Below are 21,875 nucleotides of genomic sequence, written 5' to 3'. Positions count from 1 at the left end.
ACAATAAATTCTGTTGGTTGGAGAGAAGGCAACGGGCAGGGGGCCAGGACTGCACCCAGCGTCCCAGAGGCAGGGCCGGGGACAGCAGGAGGGGGAGCGGCATCACTGCAGTATACCCCCGGACAAGTACCCACCCATCACAAAGTGACCACACAGAACAGCTAGGCCGAGTAAAGTCATGCGCGGATTATGTCATAAAATTGCAAACATGCAGTTTTTTAAACCATCGACGGATCCAGGGCAAAAAACAAACAAAAAACAGAAACAAAAGACAAAAACCCTCAAAGGCTTAAGGGACTACACCATATTTTTTTGTTTTTTCAAAACAAAAAATAATGTAAAGCGATTACTTGTATCTATGAAAAGGAAAATGTAACCCAGAAGACTAACGCTTTCATTTCCGTCGCACAAAAATGAATGGAATGATCAAAAGATTCTAAAAAGTAGCTACTACAGGAAAAACTATACAAAAACAATGTGCAAATTGACTCGCTTCTATTCAAAACGTGTATTCCCGAGTTGCAGTCATTGGTTGTCCATTTGTCACCCATTTAAAGCTCCCTCTGCCTCCCTCCCTCCCTTCCCGTCTCTGCTAAGCATCTCCAGTCTACATATCTTCTTTAGCTTTAACGAGCCTCGTTAAGATCGCAATAATATTCCACCCTCTAATTGCTCATTCCATTCAGCAGATAGGCGAGCATTGGCTTGTGCCTGATGCGCGCGATGCGGTGGGAGGGTTGCTGTGGAGATCGGAGACTCTGATAACCCCCCGTGCATGCTGCACAAGTGGTGAAAGCCTCGCGCTACGTACTGGCTAATGATTGGCACGCTTGACAGTGATTGGCAGGGCTGCCATGACAACGCTACAACGACACCAAGAAGACCAATAGAAAAGGGAAACAAAATGTTTCAATGCTACACTCAACGGCGGATTTAGGGGGGAGATATTATGAGGCTGGTGTCATTAGGCGATAGCCATTGAATCATTCAATCTTTTTTACTTGCCGTATTTTTCGGTTTTTCCCTTTTTCTCGATAATTTTCTTTCTCTCTCAGGTCATTTCCATGGTTTTCAGATCCCCTTTAGAGCTTTATCCCTCCCATTTCTTCCTGCCAAACTTCGCTGATCGCCCTCTGCTCCTGGCGAACAGCGCTCCCACCACCAGGTCTCCAGAAGACTTGTCCATGTTTCAACTACCGACCCTCAACTTTTCCCCGGAGCAGGTGGCAAGCGTCTGTGAGACGCTGGAAGAGACCGGGGACATCGAACGGCTGGGCCGCTTCCTCTGGTCCTTGCCTGTGGCTCCGGGAGCGTGCGAGGCGATCAACAAGCATGAGTCCATCCTGCGCGCTCGGGCCGTGGTGGCGTTCCACACCGGGAATTTCAGAGACCTCTACCACATCCTGGAGAACCACAAGTTCACCAAGGACTCTCATGGCAAACTGCAGGCCATGTGGCTGGAAGCTCACTACCAGGAGGCCGAGAAGCTCCGCGGTCGTCCCCTCGGACCTGTCGATAAGTACCGGGTACGGAAGAAGTTTCCGCTGCCTCGGACCATCTGGGACGGCGAGCAGAAGACGCACTGTTTCAAAGAGCGGACACGGAGCCTGTTGAGGGAGTGGTACCTTCAGGACCCATATCCAAATCCCAGCAAGAAAAGGGAATTGGCTCAAGCCACTGGACTCACTCCCACACAGGTCGGAAACTGGTTTAAAAACCGGAGGCAAAGAGACAGAGCTGCGGCTGCCAAAAACAGGTTAGTGACTTTTCTGTGTGCCGTCGAAACACGAGTATGCACACAAGTTTGTCTTTAATGCACATTCAAAAGAAAATGCGAGCTTTTTAAAGCTTTATATTGCGATTGGAGACTGTCTAGGAAAAAGATAAGTCTGGCTGTCAGGTGGAGGCACTGCGCTGCGGCGACATTTTGTTATCAAACCCGGATAAACGTCGAAAATATTCCTTTTGTAGATCTCCAGAGTTCTCCTAAGCATAAAAACTTCACTATTATTATTAAAAATTAGCTTTTAAACATTTTTCGCAGATTGATCATTTTTAATGTATTTTAAATTGAATGCAAATTGTATTTAAGAATGAAAAATACAATTAATCTAAAGTTTGGAATTAAAAAAAAACTGACTAATAAAATAATACAAACACAAACTACATTTGTTGTCAATCTTGATAAGAGATAATTGAGCCGAGTTCTTTTTAAACAGAAACACCTTGTTTATATTTTTACAAGAGGGGAAGTATTCTTGCAACACATGAAGATTATTGAATTTATATTTAGAAAAACCATCCGCTGCAGGATTTGTTTAATTTTACAACTATTTCGCTTGTAAAATTGTAAACAACCTAGTGAATTATTTCAATCAGCTGAAATAAAAACAGGACAATGTTTAGTTTTTTTTTTCTAAATAATTATTCTAAAGTTAAATCGTCTTATCTTTACATTTAAACACATATTAAATTGTTAAATTTAGTAAATGTATTTATTTATTTATGTGTATTGACCAATTGAAGTTCTTAATGCAAGCATTAAGCGTTTTAACATCAAATGTTGCTTAGTGTTGTTGAACACAACGATTATCTCAAAGGATAATAACGATATTATTGATATCTGAGCATGCGTAGAGAAAAACATCTGAAGACATGGGCTGTATTCATAACATTGAGTGTGGTATCATTCCACTGAAATGCCATAATTGATTAGAAAATACTTTGGAGAGCACTAAGCCATATGAACAGTACTCTAATATTTTTGCTAAATGAATAGATATATTTCCAGGCTGACATTATCCCCACGCGATGGAGTTATTATCATGAGTGGATTGGAGATAAACATTTAGGATGATTGGAGTAACCTGGATCTCGACGTCACTCATTCATACACGTCCCCTGCCATCAGACTAAAACACATCTGTGCCAAAGGCTCACGGCAGTTTGTCGTTGTGAGAATACCCATATTTTATTTTAAACAATGATATAGAATTATTTGGGGGTTTTAGACGTGCAAAGTCCTGTTGATGAGCATGAATACACGTGTGCAGAATGAAGAAATAATAATAAACGCTGAACAAACTCAGAGCAGTAACATAGATTTCCAAATGGAAAATGTCTTCAAACTGCTCATATCAAAGACAGCAAGTTGGATTTGAAGCTTTCCTGCACTGGCAACATGGATCAGTTATATTCCAGAGTGTTGACTAGGACGAAGAAAAAATAATTAAGTTAAAAAACAACAACAACAACAACAACAACACAGCCCTAGTACATTTCATCCAACGTTTGGTAGTCTAAATAGTGATGTGTTTTGTCCCCTGAAAGCTGGCTATTTGATAAAAGCACGCATGCATGCCTGGGGCCGGCAGGGGGAAAGAAAGGCGAGTTTGAACCCCTATTTTGCAGGAGGAGGAGGGGAAGGGGGACATTCTCAGGTCTAATTGCCATTTCTCTCATTTTTTCTCTTTTTCCCCCTCCTCGTTTCTTTTCTTCTCCAGGCTCCAACACCAAGCAATAGGACCAGCCGGTATGAGGTCCCTCTCAGAGGCCGGTCTCACCCCTCACAGCTCGGCAGAGTCGCCTTCAACCGCGGCAAGTCCCACCACCAGCGTTTCCAGTATGACAGAGAGAGTTGATACTGGGACGTCCATCCTGTCCGTCACATCCAGTGACTCGGAGTGCGATGTATGATACGGAGAAAAAAAACACAAAAACAAACAAAAAGAGAAATATTTACAGGGAAAATGGACCTGAGAGGAAGAAAAAAGACTATGAAATATCGCGGATGAAAAAAGGACCGATTGATATAAATATTAAAATAAAAAGAGTTAAAAGCACGTCGGTTTTTTTTTTTTTTTGTTTTTGTTTTGTTTTTTTATTATTAAAAAGCGCTTTCAAAGGACCCACGCCTCCCCCTCCTCTTCATCCCCCCACACCACCACCACCACCATACTACTAGACTACTTGCATGATGGGTTTTTTTTTTTTTATTTTATTTTATTTTTGATTTTGTAATCAGGGAAATAATCCTGAATGCAAGATTTTCCATCAGGAACATCGATCAGAGGGAATAAAACAGATCGTCTTGGTGTTTTCGTCGCACCTTTTCCCATCTCCGGTTCTAGTCCAAGTGATGATGATGATATGACGGTGAAGCAGCCGCCATGCAGACAAGATGCAATCCTGTTTTTACTTTGTGTTCATCAGACAATCATTTTAAGTCGTAAGCACCTTTTTTTAATACACTTCTGTCACTGCCTGTGGGGTACATGGTCAAAAAATGTCGAACAGAACCGTTTATGACTGTATCAGAATTTTATTTTCGAAATTTTATATTGAATTATGTATATCTCAAATAATGCGATCATTCTCCCGGTCTGTAATATACGTGTAGAAATATGCTTGTACATAATTATTGCTCTCCCCCGTGTCATCCTCTTTTCTATCCCTTCCTCACTTTTCTTGACTTGGTGTTCCTACATAAAATATTTGTCAAAACTTAAAACTGAAGTGCTGTAGGCGTTTTTGTTGGTTTTCTTTGATTTTTGGTGGGTTGTTAATGGCAAAAAAAAACAGAAACAAAACCAAAAACATATATATACTCTTCCGTCCACCGGGGTCACTCTGAGCGCTTATTTGCATTTGCCAATGTCATTTCCCTTTCATCGCGTAGTTATTATGTGTCTTGTAGTTACGACTCTAAAGATCAAACGCACTATTCATTTTGCTATACCTCTTTGCATGCTGATGTCTGTATTTCCATCCGATTACGGATAAGGACAGTGATAAGTGGCTAAACACATGTTCATATTGGATCATTATTGGATTGTGGAAGCATTAATGCTCATCGTGGCTTATCCAGCCTCGGAGCAGGTTATGCAGTCAGGGGGCTGGTCTCACCTAAAATTATTTTGATTTCATTTCAAGTACAGTGTTAACTCAGGATTTCATTATATGTATCGTCTTGGCGTAGACAGCTTGGTCGTGTGCAGCGACAAAAGCGGCACAACGCTGTAATTCAGTTTTAAGTTTGTAATTTTATTTTCCAAAAGAAGACGTCTGCTTTATTTTATGATTACACCCCTGGCTCAAACGTATATGATGCAGGCAAAATCGCCTATATGACTGCCTCATTCTCCAAATTCTGGCAAATGTCAACGTCATGCAGCACTTAAAAATGTGAGTGCCATTTCCCCTTTTGTTTACCGTTGCTAGTGAATACAGAAATTAAGTAAACGCGCCATTAAATGGGCTAATCACGATGGGACTCCTCCCCTGTCCCAATCTCCCATTGTGGCCCCTGAAAAGAGCTTTTCTTCCTCGGACGAGAACCATTTCCCCCTCCAAAAAAAGGCTTTCTCTCCTGCAGTCCCTTTGCATCCAAATCCCCAACCAATTATTCTGCAGACTAGAGCAGATTTGCCACAGGACACTGTTGCACGAACTGCAGTTTTGGTGGAAACACTTTCTCAGAGATTTGTTTCCTAGAAGCAGCGCTCGGGCTCTCCACATGTAAATGTGCTACACGCAACTCTGTGATACGAATCGAGTCTGTGAGTGCTGCGGTGGTGTCTTTAGTAACAGAAAGTAGGACAGTAGCCACTGTTTGGTAGGAGAAACCGCAGGACTTTCAGAAACTGAACACTGGCATAAAACCTGCAAAGAGGACTCCAGCAGTGTAAACTTCCATTTATTTAATCATGGCAGATTTCTCTCTGATTTTAATAAGAGAACTAAAGTTTCCTGTTTCCAGCACCCGCTATTACCTGTGGTGTTACAGATGATTCGCAGATCACTACCAGGATATTTTATTTTTCTTTTTTTATGACTTTTTTTGTAAAAAAAAAAAAAAAAAAAAGAAAGAAAGAAAGAAAGAAAGAAAGAAAGAAAGAAAGAAAGAAAGAAAAAGAAATAAAGAAAAGAAAAAGAAAAAGTGAAAGCCTATATACAAATGATCATGAGTGTGCCCACGGAAAATGTGAGGAGGTATTTAAATTTTGAATACAGACCAAGACACCACAAAACGCCCCCAATGGAACTACTTCAACGTGTTTTTCTAATGACTTTATTTAGAAAAGCAATGACAGGGGGATTGTAAAAAAACATAAAAGCAGTTTTTTTAGATATTTGTTGTTGAAATTCTCTCCACTAAATGTGAAATTTGGCTTGAAAAAAGTTATGGGCTATGTTATGGGTTTTTTTTTGTTTGTTTGTTTTTTTACACACTGAGTAAATGTAATCAGGTCACTGGATGAAGTGACCACATAAAGCTATCTACATGCAAAAGTCCCCACCAGACAGAAACCAAGCAGGACCTAAAACAAGTGTAGTGTCAAAAGCCTCCGCCATTCGACTCAATAGGTCTGTGATCCTGAAGTAACCGAGGACATGACGCACACAAACGCAAGGCTCAGCTCCCCGCTTGGCTAAAACAAAGCATCTCCAGCCGCACTCACTGGCAGTCGATCGTAGATGAAGTAAATCTGTATCATATTTTAAACCCATTCCGGTTCTTAAACCGGCCTGCAAGAGACAGATAGGCCCTATCAAGAGCACCGTGGGGACATGGCACCGCCGCTCCACCAGACCTTATCACGCACCCCCCGCCTCTCCATTTACGCACTCCACAAGTTTTATTGGCTGCGACAAGTCCCGGCTATGATTGAGATTAAATTAATCGTAAACTGAAGAGCATTTTTATCGGCAAAAGAGGACACGAGGATTAGGGCTGTATCTGAGAGATGGAGCCACAGATAGGGACACATGAATATAAAACAAGCGATGAATGGGCTTCATTTGCGCAACATTACGTTCATTAAACCCACGGCCCTGGAAAACGCTGTTTTATGCACATAAACTTAACTTACTTAAAAAGAAATACAAGCGTTTTTTGAAGTAGTGTTTTTTTTCTTTCTTTCTTTTTCTTTTTTTGAAGTGAGCTAAGGATGCAAACTTTACAGTCGCCAGTTACACTCCTTCGTAGCCCTTATATTTGCAGTTTTAATCACCACGAGAATATTTATAAGGCTTTGCAGTAAATACTCCAGCAAATCGTGTGTTAGAGACCTATCATCGTAATTGAACGGTATAGTGTTATAGGAGCAACAGACAAACAAGTCAATATTAATTAAATCTCAGTGAGTTTTCCATTAGAGCATGTTAAACGATGTAAATGAGAGCCATGTAAACAGATACAGAATTGTTCTAGCTGCAAACATATGTAGGCCAGAGGAGCGGCAGGAAAAAAAGAAAAAAAAAAGATCTGGAAGTGCGAGTCTATCTGTTGCTCACTGGGGTCATTAACAGTGGGGGAGCTCTTGTTCGTGATCTGTCAACTCAAATATGGATCACAAGACAAAAGAACTTAGCGAGGAGTAATCTCTGTGTGTGATACTTACATGAGAGTAAACGAGAATGTGAGACAAGTGCGGCAACAATGGAGATTCACATGTTTTTTCACCCTTTCTTTTCACTTCCTGGAGTCGATTTGCATTTATGTGGGGAAAAATACCGCGTCTGTCAAAAAAAAAGGAAATAGAAAAGATTGGCATGAACGTCGACAACGTAAAGACGATTATTTTTTGATCGCTTCCAGATTTGAAGTGCCTTTACAGGGAGAAAAGCAAAGCGGGTTCTCTTCTGAAAAAAATACAATTGATTCGTGTTTGAACTGATGGTTGTTTGCGTCGCGATGATCCGCTTAGAGGTCAGAGTTGAACTTTCCCTTCGTTCTCAACTATAACATCGTGTACAAAGAAGTTAACGCAGACACTGTCAACGCAACTATAGGGGACCAGAGGAAGGAGGGGGCTATTAGACCGGAGTTGGCGGTGAGAAATACTTGCCCTGCCCCGTTTTTTCTCGGATTTCACCGGTTAACTGAACACAACTTTTCTATTGGTGTGTATTCATGCAGCAGCCAAAGAGCACCAGTTTTCCTATAGCCTCAGCCGCACGGCTGTCAGTGCAGGAATGAACGGGGCCTTTGGACTAAACTTTCTGTGCCTCCTTTCTTCAGTAGGTAAGAAGCAGGGCTCCCAGCATTCCTCTTGACCGAGTGGTAATTTATAGTTGTATGACCGTGACCTGCCATTCAGTGTTTTTGACTGGGAACTACTGTTCTCTGTTTTTCCGGGGCTTTATGTGAAATATTAGCTGCAATTAGCCATCTCTGCAAAGGCCAAATGCTTTGAGTCTGCATTGATTGCACGTTGTTTTTTCACCTTACCATCACAGTTCAACACAACTATCCTTCCAAACATTTTAATAGACAGATTACAAGAAATACCTATACATGTAAGCATCAACAAATGTGTTATGATAGATAAGAAGTAATTAAAAAAAAAAACACAGCTAATTCAGTTGTATTGATATTAGGTTATAGGTGAATGAGATCGATGGTTTTATAATTTTGCGTGGTTAAAAGCAGGCAGGTCTGACGAGACATTTTGATATGGTGTAAAATGCGTCTGTGCACGAGGTGTGTAAATTGTGCTGATTTCACTAATGCCGGCGCCATGCACCTGCTGCTTGTTGCAAACTGATCGACCCCCCAAACCTCATTACACACACACACACACACACACACACACACACACACACACACACACACACACACACACACACAGAGTTTCCTTCATGCAAGTCATTTATTACACGCACACACTTTTTAATTGAGAGCAACATTAAAAGGAAAAAAGTTTTTGAGCATTAAATTGTAAATTGGAGGTCACACAAGGTAGAAGCAATGATAAAAGGTCCCCCCACCCCCTTCTTTCTTTTCTTTTCTTTTTTTTTTTTTAAATTTGAAGGCTACTGAGGGGCAGATGGGCTCATACTCTCTCTTTCACAGTCAGGTTGGGAGGAGTGAGATTGCATGTGAGGCGAGAGGGTGTCAAGAAATACTCCAGTCTAATGCTTATTAGTGTGGACTTCTATAGCACAAGCCTCATCTTTTTAAAACAAGCATAACATGAAAGCAACCCAAATCTAGCTTACTCAAGCGAATATGAGCCCCCCACCCCACTCCTCTCGCGCGTGTACATACGCCCGGCACGTATGGAGCTGTTTGTATGTGCGTGTTGGAGTGGGGGCGCTGGGTGCAGGCTGTGATCTCTCGGCTTGTGCACACCGAGTGGACAGAGGGCTGAGCAGCTTAAATGGAGCCCCAGCACCTGTGTTTTCTACCGCCGTTCTCAGGCCTTCTTAGCATGGCACGGTACCACACGGCACTGATGCGTGCAATGGGAAATGCGCCGTGAACGTACAGACATTATACACATCATGTGCCACAAATTAAAGAGGGGGTGAGTTGGTTTATTTTGTCTTTCAGCATACCGAAGGGTTAAATTGCCCCTCATTCGTGCTTGGTTAAAATCATAATAATGATAATACTGGATTTTTAGTTTTAGTTTTTTTCGCAAGAAACTTGAAACACACTCCCTCCCGTATGTACTCCCGGTCTTGGTACATTTCGGTGACACATCCCTCTTTACTCCCCCCCACCCCTTTCCTTCCATGAATTGGTGATTGTTCCCTGGTCTGATGCTGAAGGCTATTGTCTGTCAGCTGGAACTCCTGCCCACTGGTCGGCCGCTGAAAGCACTGAATGAACCTGGACACAGACACCCGGTTCCGCTGTGCTTAGACACCTCATAGGCCGACACTCCCAACCTTTTCTTTAACCACTAAGGTTTTGGGATGGCAATGCATGAAAAAAATATCTGTCCCCTTTAGCCGTAAACGAGGTTCTATTTCGGCCTAATGCCACACAAGGCACTTTACATCATAGGCTAAACTAAACGGGTTGTCTTTTTGACGCACATCTCTCAAAAGCTAATCAAAACAAAAACAATTCTGGCATGTGTTTTTGTTTAGTGCTCCAAAATCAGCAATGACGAGAAAGCAATTTAGTCAAAGGGACACTGTATATCTAAAAGCTGATATCTAAGTTAAAGATGCTGGGTCTACTCTGATGAGCTCAAAGTGTTTGGGGGTATTTCTGACGAAATAAAGCTAAAATAATAAAATGGTAACGCTGACCCGACTATGCCGTGTCCTATATAACCTATATCTGTTTTTGAAACAGAGACATCAGCTCACAAGAGGCTATAGTTATGCAAATATATATTGAGCAATAAATGATTAGCATATGTGACTAATATGTGAAACACGATAAAAGCATCAGCTTTAGTAAAGCTTGCCCGGTGACACGCCTCCTTTTTGTGCCCATGTACCAAACAAAAGGTCGGGGATTGACTGATGGCTGGGTGTCCTTATCAATTTAACCTCCATTTACAAAGCTTTGGAAAGGTTTACCCTGGATGCCAACGACCCCCTCTCAAACAGCCGACCAGAGGAAAAGTCCATACTGTGAGTGGAAAGCGGTGGCCAGGAAGAGCTGAGCGGAGGGCCAAACGTGTTCCTTGACTGCCATCTAGAGGAATCGTGTGGAATAATAAAAAAAAATAACCCCAAGCTTTGGTTACGGTACCTTTTTGTCAAGCACCTCCAAAGAAGAAGAAAAAAGGCACCAAAAGTCAAGGTTCTCTTGAATTTAAACAAAGTTTATCACAACTGCTGCAGTGCTTTATGTCTTAATTGTTGATGTAAATGTTGTGTTGGAATCTTTGATTGTCCAAGTTTGTATTAAAGCCACCAGAGTTCCAAGGACTTGTTGTAACAAGATGTCTCTTGTTACAACAATTTTATTATCAGTATACATCAGAAAGGCAAACTGCCCCATCAGTGCACCTTCCTTGTTCTCTAGTTGATGTCATGGTAGGCATGAACATCCCTGCAGGCCAGTGAAGTCACATCATCCCCACACATAGTGTATATACACTGTACAGGATGCAGTCTTTAAAGTTTAATAGCATGAAAGTCAAACAATGTTGGAACACTGCATTTAATGCTCAAGGATTCGGATGCCAGGGACTGTAATGGAATCACCAATCCCTAGTTAATTTTTCAAAACTGATACCCAGAATTTTACAGAGACTGGCAAGGAGCCAAATGACTGACCAGTCTGTGAGAAATAGGGGAACTGGTAGTGATGGTCACACAGAGGGGAGAATAATGGTGTCCGCTGGAGCGAGGCCTTTTAGAGTTTAACTCCCCTATTGTGGAGAGCAGGAGGTGGGGAGGGGGGACAGAAAGTATGCAACAGAGAAGGGTTCACTGTAAATGGACAGTGAAATGCTTACGGCAACCAGGCCTGAATCTGCCATTAAATCCTTGCAAGAGGAGAAGCGCATCCCACCATGTTGCATGCCATAAGCGATCACTTTCCCATTTTGCACTCACTCATATATCCTAAAGCGGTTTCGGCTGGATTTCAAGTTGACGTGAGTGTATAAGCAACCTTTATCTGGGGTCACTAGAGTTGATTTATAGTTCAACCAGTTAGATGGAGATACATCCAACATTTATAGACATATTAGCAAATTGAGCCTGGAGGTAAAAAATGCACTTTGGATCAGTCGACTTTAAATTTACCTTTTAAGAGCATGTACTTTGTCTATATCAGAGAGTCCATAGATTATTAATTGAAATGTGGATAAAAAAAATGTAACATACATAAATTTAGGCAAACAAACAAAACTACATTCTGTATTCAAATAATATAACTACATACTGCATGACTGCATGTATACTTTCATTTTACACTCTCCACCTTCTGTAACACACATTAGGATTCCAGCTGAAAGGTTTTACTTGGTACAGATGCTCTTGAGGGGGGAGGGGGGGGGAGATTAAGCATCTGCAAACAAAAACAAAAAAGAAGAAAAGAAATTTCATTTAAATTCCTGTTTCAAATGTATCCTTCACAGTTTATCATCTAAGAGAGCATTTAGTTAAGATGTTCGTGTAACATGAACCTTGCTTGTTAATAACTGGCTCATGTGGTAGAGGCCCTCAGCTGAAGCTGGCTGTTTTGTTCGACCACTTTTTCTATTTTTAATAAGTTCCTGTACATGACTCGGTTGTGGAGCACCTTTAAAGCGCCCTTTTTAAAAAATGGCCTCTGTCCTGAGGTGGCCTCCAAAACACATGCATTATTGATGCATACACCGGCCTTGTCCTCTGCACTCCCTTCACTCAGTCCAGTTCATCAAGCAACAGCAGCTGCATAGCTCCCATAAGAGACAGAGAGGAGAAAGAAAACATGGCCAAGTGTTCAGAGCTCAGAGACCTAATGTATGTCTGTGGAGGTGGATGAAGCAGGAGCAGTTACAGTTCGAAACAGCAAAAACCCTTCACAAGTTCACATTTTTAAGGAAGTTCAGTGATTTTGGTTCAGCTAAAGAATGAACCAAAATCATTCATTCAAAAAACTATTTAAACTGACTGGGTATCGATCTGTCAACAGACATAGCAATATGCTCTCTTCTTTACTCCATCATCAAATATTTACCTTTAGTTTCCGTATCTTCTCTCTGTCTGCTTTTATGCACACACACACACACACACACACACACACACACACACACACACACACACACACACACACACACACACACACACACACACACACACACACACACACACACACACGCACATGCACACACACATTTGCAAACAGCATCAGAACTGAACGTGAACAGTTAGAGAAAATCGAGTGAGGTCAAAGGGAGAGGCTGAGAGCCATGTAAATGGTCAATTGGCTTAACCCAGTGGTGTCTGTTCTTGGTGTGACAGTGTCAGTGGGTGATGCGCAAATGTGCACTCTTCTGATTTCCCTGATGTAATCCTCTCTAGCATATTGGTTACCCCCCAGGGAGGAGAGATGAGTAAGATGTTTGATAGTGTTTGCTCTGGGATTAAGATAGCACTTCCTCACATTCATTCATTCATTCATTCATTCATTCATTCATTCAAATGTAAATGAGTGAGAAAAAAAAATATATACACACACCATCTTCTATGAGTGCATCAGCGTCTTGCAACTTTATATACTTGCTAGCTGTCTCATTATGTTATACTGCCATCTAGTGATTCTTCCACCAGAAAAAACATTCTTGTTAAGTGGAGTGAAAACTCTAAACTGCTTCCATTTGCATTACTGGGAACATTCATGAAGTTGCCCGGAAGGATTCTTTGCCTGGGAATAGCTTTATAAGGCAGCTGCATGATCTTTCCTACTTCAGCATGCAACACTGGCGCATGTCTTGTAGCAGTCAGATTTCCATTCAGCTGACTATCATACCCCTGACAAAAACGAACAAACAGGAAAAATACTTTCGAAAACATTTAAAGTGTTATATGTTGATGTTGTCACATAAACTGTTCTTTCCTTTGGTTGCGTGTAAGGAAGTGAAAGTGTATTTTTTTTTTTTAATCTTAAAATCAAATTGCCATGAAACCAGATTTTATTATGGGCGTTAATGTATTGGCAGGATGGGTTCAATCAATATATTTTGCAAATAGCAATATTAGAGTCAGTTTGTGACCTCATAAAGCCAAGTTTATGGCCGTTGCTGCAATTGTTAATTGGCATCCATGTACCATGTAATCACATGGTAATATCTACAGTAGGATGTCCTGTTTCCCTTTCCTGGTTTGGCTTTAAATGGACCTGTGGGAATAAGATAGGAATGAGATGCTCCAGATTAGCTGTTGTATGGATATGAGTCATTATGCAGAAAATGAATTGCTACGAGATGCCAACTTTAACCACAAGGTGTCATCATGAGCTCGCTCCTTTTATTCATGAGATGACAATTGTAGATAAACCATGGGATGGAAACAAAAGGTATTAAATGATCCAGCATACTTTCACTAAAAATGTATCACATGTAAAACTTTCCACCATCGAACTTTATGCATTTACTTTAAAGCACATGCAGCATTTCTTGCGGTCTATTCAAGCTGCTAATGGCATTCATGGCTTCCAGATCCATTCCAGTAGTTACACGTGTGTGTGTGTCAAGTCAAGTGTGCAATAAATTACAAATGATGTATACAGAAGCTTTAAGGTCACTGACACATACCCCCCATCTACGTCTACCTCTTATTGTGTAGTGAAATTATACCCGTGGCATGTTTTCTGCATTTCGCACTACAAAATTGCTTTGGCTGAAACCCAGGGACGTTTGATGTGCAGCGGAGGAGCTAATCAAGCAGCAAGTTAACGGCAACAAAGCAAAAACGACTTCAAGCAGCTGCCACTGCTGTGGGTGAGGGAAAAAATCACAACAAGATGAGTCCACAGCTCGGGTACCAGTCTAGTGTAAGTTATTAGGAAGAACTGGGCAGATGGGGAAGAGAGTGGAGAGATGAGAAACAAGGGGAAGGCTAGATAGAGAATCAGAAAGCTGTAGTTCTATGTCTTCCTCTGTTTTTTGTACAGAAAACCTTTGTTCTACCAGTCAAAATGTGCCTGTCATTGTGAAGCATCACATTGCCCATGTTTCAAAATAACTCTAAGTTATCACAAAACAGTGTATCTCTGTGCAGCAGTAAGACACCACGCCCATGAGCTCAATCTGTTTAACTTAACCTAAAAGTAAACTTGGGCTTGGGCTCTAGTTACATATTAGCTGCATAGCATGCTTGAACATGTATTTAAAAAAAGTTCAATATAGCCACAAATAAATAGGCTTAGTAAAAAAAACAAACAAACATATTATTGAATTGTGTAGTTAACTACAGGTATCATTGTAAAACTACTGTTGGTCATTGATGCTGTCTTACTCATGTTTGTCTTAATGTTTGCTCATGCAACTTTTGGTTTCCTGTGTGTTTGACAGTTATGCAAAAGAGGGCAAACGATACTTACTTTTCCTACTCTGTGCAAACACAGTTGGGTGGATGAATGATTTCACCTGTCGACCTTGATGAAGACGTGTCATTGTTTTCACAGTTTTCACCTAACTGTTAGTTATTATTAATATCTATTATTATTTATTTTTATACTTTGTCAGGAGTACCCAGTACTCCTCATTTTTCTGTTATGCTTTTACCTGCTTATTGCGCTTCAGCCCATCTGCTGGAGTATCCAGGTTGCGCACTGGTTTTATGGTCTATTATGTTGATCAGTATGCGGTTACACATACTGATCGCTAGGTGGCAGCAGTGGCCATGATTTCCAGGCCTTTTGCTCCAGTCGTTTCCCCTAAATTTTGAAGAGAGCCAAATAGTTATCCTTCATCACTTCTGTTCTGAGGTTTTGTTACTCTTCCTACAAATCTGCACAGTACTGAGTTGAGTGAATCCGTGGCAATGAGTGTTTTAGTGAAAATTTGAGAAGCTCTCCTTCTCTGGTGCATGGAAAGCATATCAGAAGCAACAAGCTGTCTTTTGTTTTTTCTTGTTTCTCTTTTGTTTGTAACCATGCTTAAGTTTGTGGTTACATTTACAGAAATGATATGAAGTAAGAGCACGGAAAGTAGCCAAAGTGTAATCGTTAAACTAATATTAAAACTATAACCTGCAAATTACATGCTATAATGTACTGTGCACCATTACACATATGCAAATTGTTTTTAGCAGTTTCTGAAAAGTACCTTCATATTTCTGCACAGTGCCAACATCAAAGCATGTTCATGCATACTGTAAGGTGAGTCAACAGTCTGGCAGGTTGAACCCGTTACTGTGTTTCATTGGAAACAGACAAACCTGCACTGTACACACTTAGACATACAGGTCTAGCGTGCACAATCAACACTAATACTGACTGATCGAAATTAGAAGGAAGTTCCTGCTCCTGACTTGGAACAGACAGACTCTGAGCAGGATATGAATAAGTTGCACAACCTTTAATCCCTTAAAGCAACAAATAGTTTTTTGAACAAAGCATAACATTGTTCCCGTGTCAAGACCCATCTTCACTTCTTTCACTCGCTCATTTTTGTGTCATCCTTTTCTGTGCAATATTCAGGAAAACATGATTCAAATTACAGCAAATTGGGCAATGTACAAAATTCTGTTAAAATACACCAACAAAAAGAAAACTAGCAATAATTTTTACTTTTAAAAATTGGAGAGAGTGCCAGACTATCTTGTCAGCCAGATTATCTTATGATATGTGCAACCCACATTCATGCTGGTAAAGTTCAAAGCTACCGAGGTCAGATCATTTATTTAAGTTGATACAAAGTTCTCTCAGTATGGTAGTTGTCTTACGGTTAGCTGTCAGATGAGACCGAATACACTAGAATAATATGCAGAATTTGTCCTATACTGATGTCTTGGCCATTCATAACAGTTACATAAAGTAAACAAAGCAATGTATAAGAAAGTCTTCAACTTTGTACCATTAAAATTTAGTGATCATGTGCATCATAATGATAAGAACGGCTATCTAAAACGGACTCGGCAGTATAGCCTGCATCTACCCAAAGAAGTTCTCATCTCACAAATGTAAATGTATTTTAAATTTAAATGAATAATGAATAAAAGTACCATTTATTTATTACTGGACTAAAAAAGACACACACAGGTTTGATCATAATACAAGCTGGTTGCTACTAACAAAACAGAAAAGCTGGGCTGTGATTAATGATCTTGTTTTACTATAATTTATCTGTGTCACCATGCACTGCTAGCTGATATAACATCAAGTAAAAAGGCTAGATAGGCTGAACGTAAAACACAGCACACTATGAAAATCTTGTGCATGATTTAACCTGCCCTTTGGCGTTCAGAGTGAACACCCAGTGAAAGCATAAAGAATGGTGCTGTTAATCTTTTAGCTGGACAGATTTAATGGAATGGTGTCAAGTGACAATAGCTGGAAAAGCTATCGGAGTGAACCTAATGCGATCAGAATAGCCTGTGTCTGTCCTCTATCTTGGAATTTACAGTAGGGGCAAAAAGCCCAGGTGAGCCTTCTTTAACCCTGTAGTGTACACACTCATATACATTAGTACTACAACCGTTTCCTCTGTCTCAGTGAAACAAAGAGACTGAAACCTCCTAAAATAAGTTCTTTTAGTTTTCAAACCAACTCTTTAAATCATGTCCTCTGTGCATAACTGGTTTATGACATATTACTTAATGCATTAGTGGTGACTCGTGTATAATTGCACAATAATCAACAAAATAGTGAAATATTGCCCTTATGCTTTCTTAGAAATCTACATAAAACAGGAATCCTGTAGTGCTTTAAAACCCATTGTACTGTATATCTTTTGGAAGTGCTGAAAAGGGGATTTAAGGTATAGTGTTCCTGTTTTCACTTTGTACCGTTTAATTGTGTGTTACTGAAGTGAAAAAGTGTAGTGGTTTACTCTAACCGAACTTTATTTCCTGATATGCCTCTCCTTGTCTCAGGTCTCAGGATGGAAGTCAGGACTCGGTCTGCCAGGTGACCTTTTACTTGAGCAAAAGGCACCCGCAGTGTGCTTATGTGTGTGTGAGAGCGTGTGTTTTGTAACAGTACGCGTCCAGCACACAGGGAGTGCATTAATGCTCGTACTCCCCTCGCCATGTCTCTCTCTTTCTCGTTTTTGACCGTAACTCTACACCGCGCTCCCCGCCGTCCCCCTCCTCCTCCTCACTCCCCAGACCCCCTACAGTTTTATCCTGTTTTATGGGACACACCTGATACACCAAAAATGCATAATGGCTGAGGAGAAGGTGAAATCAATGGGTTCATCAATAATGTTAACACTGCGATTGAGCTCAAAGTGCTGTAAGCTAAAAGAGACAAATAGCTAAACAAAACATAAAGATGCATTCTAAAACAAAGTATATCAAATGGTCTCACTCTATCAATGTTGATGGGTTTTTTTGTACTAGTATTTATTCAGTATTCAGCATTTATTCCAAAGTCCTAATATGCTTTTCAGTATAACTTTTCTAACTTTTCAGTTAGAAGTTATAGATAGTTTCACAACACAAAATAATGTATTCAGCCAAACTAATTATAATCCCAAATATGTATTGCATTTTTTCCCCGCAGATGCTCCTACATATTAATCATTACCAACATCAGAAATAGTTAGAATCTTTGCATTTTGATTTTGTTGCAACTAGCCATGTTTATTTTGGGTAAGGAATGAAGAAGGAGGACGTTTTTTATACAAACCACCACCACACTGACGATGAACTTTAATCTCTGTGTCCGACCTGGGCAAGTATTCTAAAAAAATATTTATGCCAGTAAGTATCTCAGATTCTGTCAATATCAATGATATAGTTAAAAGAAGGCCAAAACTTCCCTCATTGATAAAACATTGGAGATTTATTTTAAATATAATACCAGTTACACAATTTAAAAATATTTTCATAAAATAACAAAGATTTCTTTGGGAATGATTTATGTTGACATCCATATCATTTTTAAATGCATACAAATAATATTCAGGCCATGCATTATATTGATACTTAAAAACACAAAATCGTTTGGTAAAACTTATCAAAGGTGAAGGATAATGTTTCTATTTTTCAATTTTTTTCCCAGCTTCTCCTCTTCCTGACATTGACACATGTTTGCATTCATTTTTTAATGGTGGCTTTCAGATTATGAAAGAGGAATTTCATTCTGAAATATGTTCTTCCCATTCCACGTGACTCTTTTGTGTGCACTGATGAACAGTCTGACGTTATCTATAACAAGAAGAGAGGGAAGAGTATGTCCTCTTCTCTAACTATTAACTGAGTCTGACAGTTTAGATCCAGTAAAGTTACTTTCGGCTCTTGTCCTATTCAGAAAGAGCCACCTCAGCAGGTAGTGCAGTATATTTTATTTGACAGATTTTTACTTAGGATGTCCTTCCTGATGTAACCACCGAGGGATTTGTGTCTCCTCAGGATCAATAAAGGGATCATTTACTTGTTAGATGTGAACCATATGGTGTACACTATGTATCCACTAAAAATATATATACTAAACTCAATCAAAAAGACTAGACTCTGAAAAGAATTCAGACCTGTATGCAAAATGTAATAATAACTTTTAATGATTATAACTTCATTCAAAACATATGGATGCTCAAATAAAGATTTAACTTTTTTTTTCTTGTTTCTGTGCATATTAGAAGAAAGATGTAATTGTGTATGCAATTGATATTTCTTTCTGCTGTCTGATTTAGACTCCACATTACAGTGGCAGTGTATCAGTAATGTAAAACCCAGCTGTCTAACACACTTGTTAGGACAGCTACGAACCGTTGCAGTCAACAAGTGGGGTGAATTATTAACTGGTTACATTAATGGGATCCTTTGTTTCAATATATTAGTTCTGTATTTTGTCTTCCTCATATCACACAAAACCTTTCAAATTGTCATCATTTGCTGCACATTTTGTCCGGAATTTTTTTGAGGGTCATTTTAAAAGTGCTCATGACTCAGAGGACCTGAGTCTAAGCCTGTCTGCTCTGCTGAAGTTTCCTTGAGCAACAAAAGTGAATCCCTTCCAGCTCTGAGGCCGCTGCCATAAAAGTTTGACCTCTGACCTCCCTGAAGGGGGTCTAAGTGAAAAGAGAATTTCCCCACTGGGGCCAATAACGTGTCACATTATAACCACCGTTTCTGTAGCTGACATTTCTATTAAGTGTGTTAACATCACTTAACAAAAGGTTCCGGATTAAATGTGTATTGAAAGAAACCTTTTATATTCAGATTTGGTGAAGTATGTGGATTAAATAGGTTGGGTTAACACATCCACATAGAAGAGACAGAAATGCAGAACAAAAATCTAAATCTTAAAGCTTCGGTTGTTTTTTATAGTAACAAAATACATTTTCGCAGTATTTAATTATAACTCATACAATAATAATTCAGCGGTTTTATCTTCTCAATAGTTTGCTAATACACGAGCAGAACATCTTTATCGCGTGTTTATCTGAAGGATATTTCATTACAAAATCTCAGTCGATGATGAATTTTGAAAGAAATCGTCACTTAAAGTCCTAAATGACGACAGCGCTTCTTCTCAGATTGCTGAAATTGTAATGGAAATGTATCCTCCTAATCTGCGCTATAAAATAATAGATAAACATAAAAATCTACACGTGGAGATGATATATTTTTAATGAAACTCTTAGGTACTTTAAAGAGTGTGACAGCATCAATAACAATCAGTGCTTATTGATTAATAGGGTAACGCGTTGTTTTTTGCGCCGTTACTTGTTTTTGTGATATTATGAGTAAAGGACGGCTCGAATGCAGAGCTGATAAATCAATTTTTAAAAAGAGAAAATAACTTTTTCAATTTCAGTTTAACAGCTGAGAAACTTTCAAATCAGACTGTTTCATTCGAAAATTGAAAAAAAATGCTGTTTTATATCGCACAGTTAGTGAAAGTTGTGGAAAAGAGTTCAAAAATATATAAACATATAAACAATGATTATAATAAATAAATAATCGCTACTAAGTATTTAATGTTTAATACAAAGTCTGCGGTTTTAAACACCAAAGAGTCCGTATTTTGGCTTTTCTGTTTTTTGCTTCTTGTTTTAATCAAGAAAAACAAACAGAATGAATAAAAATCACCACCCTACCATTCACTAAATCGGGCAAAACGCGTGTGTAAAATGCCTTTTGCGCTAATGACAGTGCGGAGATGCAATAATAACAGCTAAAACTGATCTCAGGTCAGAACAGCTCTGCTTAGTACATGCCTTTTGCTGTGAAATTGCATGGATGTGATCTTTACGAGGCCAGGACTCAGCATTCTCTCCTGATTGTTTCAGAATTTTGGTCTTGGGGCAAAATGGCATTCGCTTCTATTTTACGGTGTTGTTTACATTGTGAATTGGCAGGCGATTAAATACCCTACAGATGAAGAAACCAGGACAAGATACATCTGTCGAACAGTTTTTCCTCCCTCATCTGTTGCTTTGGTGGGTCTTTACCCCCATAAGCCAGCCTAGCAGAATCACGTCAGTGCGCCTCGTTACAGGCGTGTTCTTCAATGCTGGCAGATTTTTCATCTTCTGTTAAAAATAAAACCCCATCCAAACAACAAAAAAAAAAGTTTAATAGCCTCCACTTCCCGGGCACACATGGCGCACTCATAATACCAGTTCAAGTTCACATTTCAAGCCTTATGGGAAACAAGAGAGTGAAAGAACGAGGAGACGAAAATCACAGCTCTTTGTAGGGTTGTAGGGTTGGTTTGGTGAAAGGCCAAACATTCAGTGTTATGTCTCCTCAAAAGCCGCTGTTTTGGGCTTGTTGTGAATAGACCCATGTGTACTTAAATCCTTGTTAATTACAACCTGTGGGCTTTGTGTTGAATATGTAATTGACCTTCAGGCGCAGCAAGCTGTTCCCAGGAAGCTGTGACCGATATTTCACATTTACAGACAGTTCGCGCAGTCTCTGAGAGCACTTCTCATATTTGCACTCCCATTAGAGCCACCTGGGTCTACAGGATAACTTATTAACGAATAAAAGAGTGTTTCGCCCTTTTTTCAAATAAAAAAAAATGTTTGCAACCCATTAACGTGTGAACCAAAACACCCACTTAACTGTGAACTATAGGCTGGCATCGTTTTTGTTTTTAAAATGCGAGTAATATTGTAAAATAATATTATAGTATATCAGGCATAATGTGTAACATTTATCAATATAAACACGCAATATGTAAGAAAATTATGAAACTATAAGCTGCTGTTATATTCTGATATGAAGATACAGAAGACACCAGAAAATACACAGCACGCGCCAGCCTGTCGAAACCTGAAATAGGGGAGGTACTAAAGCCTTATGATGGAAATATGAAAGGCAGAAAAGATGTTTTTTTTAGGTTTATTCTGCACGAACTGATCAGGCAGCAGAGGGGAGGAGGGGGCGGGAGGGAGGCTGGAGGTGTTGCGCGGCTGAAGCTGTTCAAACAAAGTGTCTTCTTTCAGCGGTCGTTTCCAGTTCTGTTTTTTTCCTACTCCAAACACTACGGTACTTTTGTTCTCCCGGACTGA

The 21,875-nt window shown here is 39.8% G+C and overlaps 1 protein-coding gene across 1 annotated transcript; it reads left to right on the top strand.

Moving 5' to 3' along the window:
- Window positions 1–827: 827 nt before the first annotated feature.
- six3a (SIX homeobox 3a) lies at window positions 828–4,510 on the top strand. Its single transcript, XM_006783611.3, has 2 exons — window positions 828–1,756; window positions 3,504–4,510. Exons 1-2 carry the CDS (start codon window positions 1,065–1,067, stop codon window positions 3,694–3,696), a joined length of 885 nt encoding a protein of 294 aa, XP_006783674.1. The 5' UTR covers window positions 828–1,064; the 3' UTR covers window positions 3,697–4,510.
- The last annotated feature ends 17,365 nt before the right edge of the window (window positions 4,511–21,875 follow it).

The sequence above is a fragment of the Neolamprologus brichardi genome, chromosome 13 (assembly GCF_056152115.1).
Source record: "Neolamprologus brichardi isolate AB-2024 chromosome 13, ASM5615211v1, whole genome shotgun sequence".
NCBI classification, from domain to species: Eukaryota; Metazoa; Chordata; class Actinopteri; order Cichliformes; family Cichlidae; genus Neolamprologus; species Neolamprologus brichardi.
This window is presented reverse-complemented; position numbering and strand designations above follow the sequence as displayed.

Excerpts from the sequence above, each read along its gene's own strand:
- six3a (XM_006783611.3), top strand. The coding sequence starts at position 1,065 with ATGGTTTTCAGATCCCCTTTAGAGCTTTATCCCTCCCATTTCTTCCTG. Across the intron at positions 1,757-3,503 it reads GCTGCGGCTGCCAAAAACAG|GCTCCAACACCAAGCAATAG; the intron begins GTTAGTGACTTT and ends TTTCTTCTCCAG.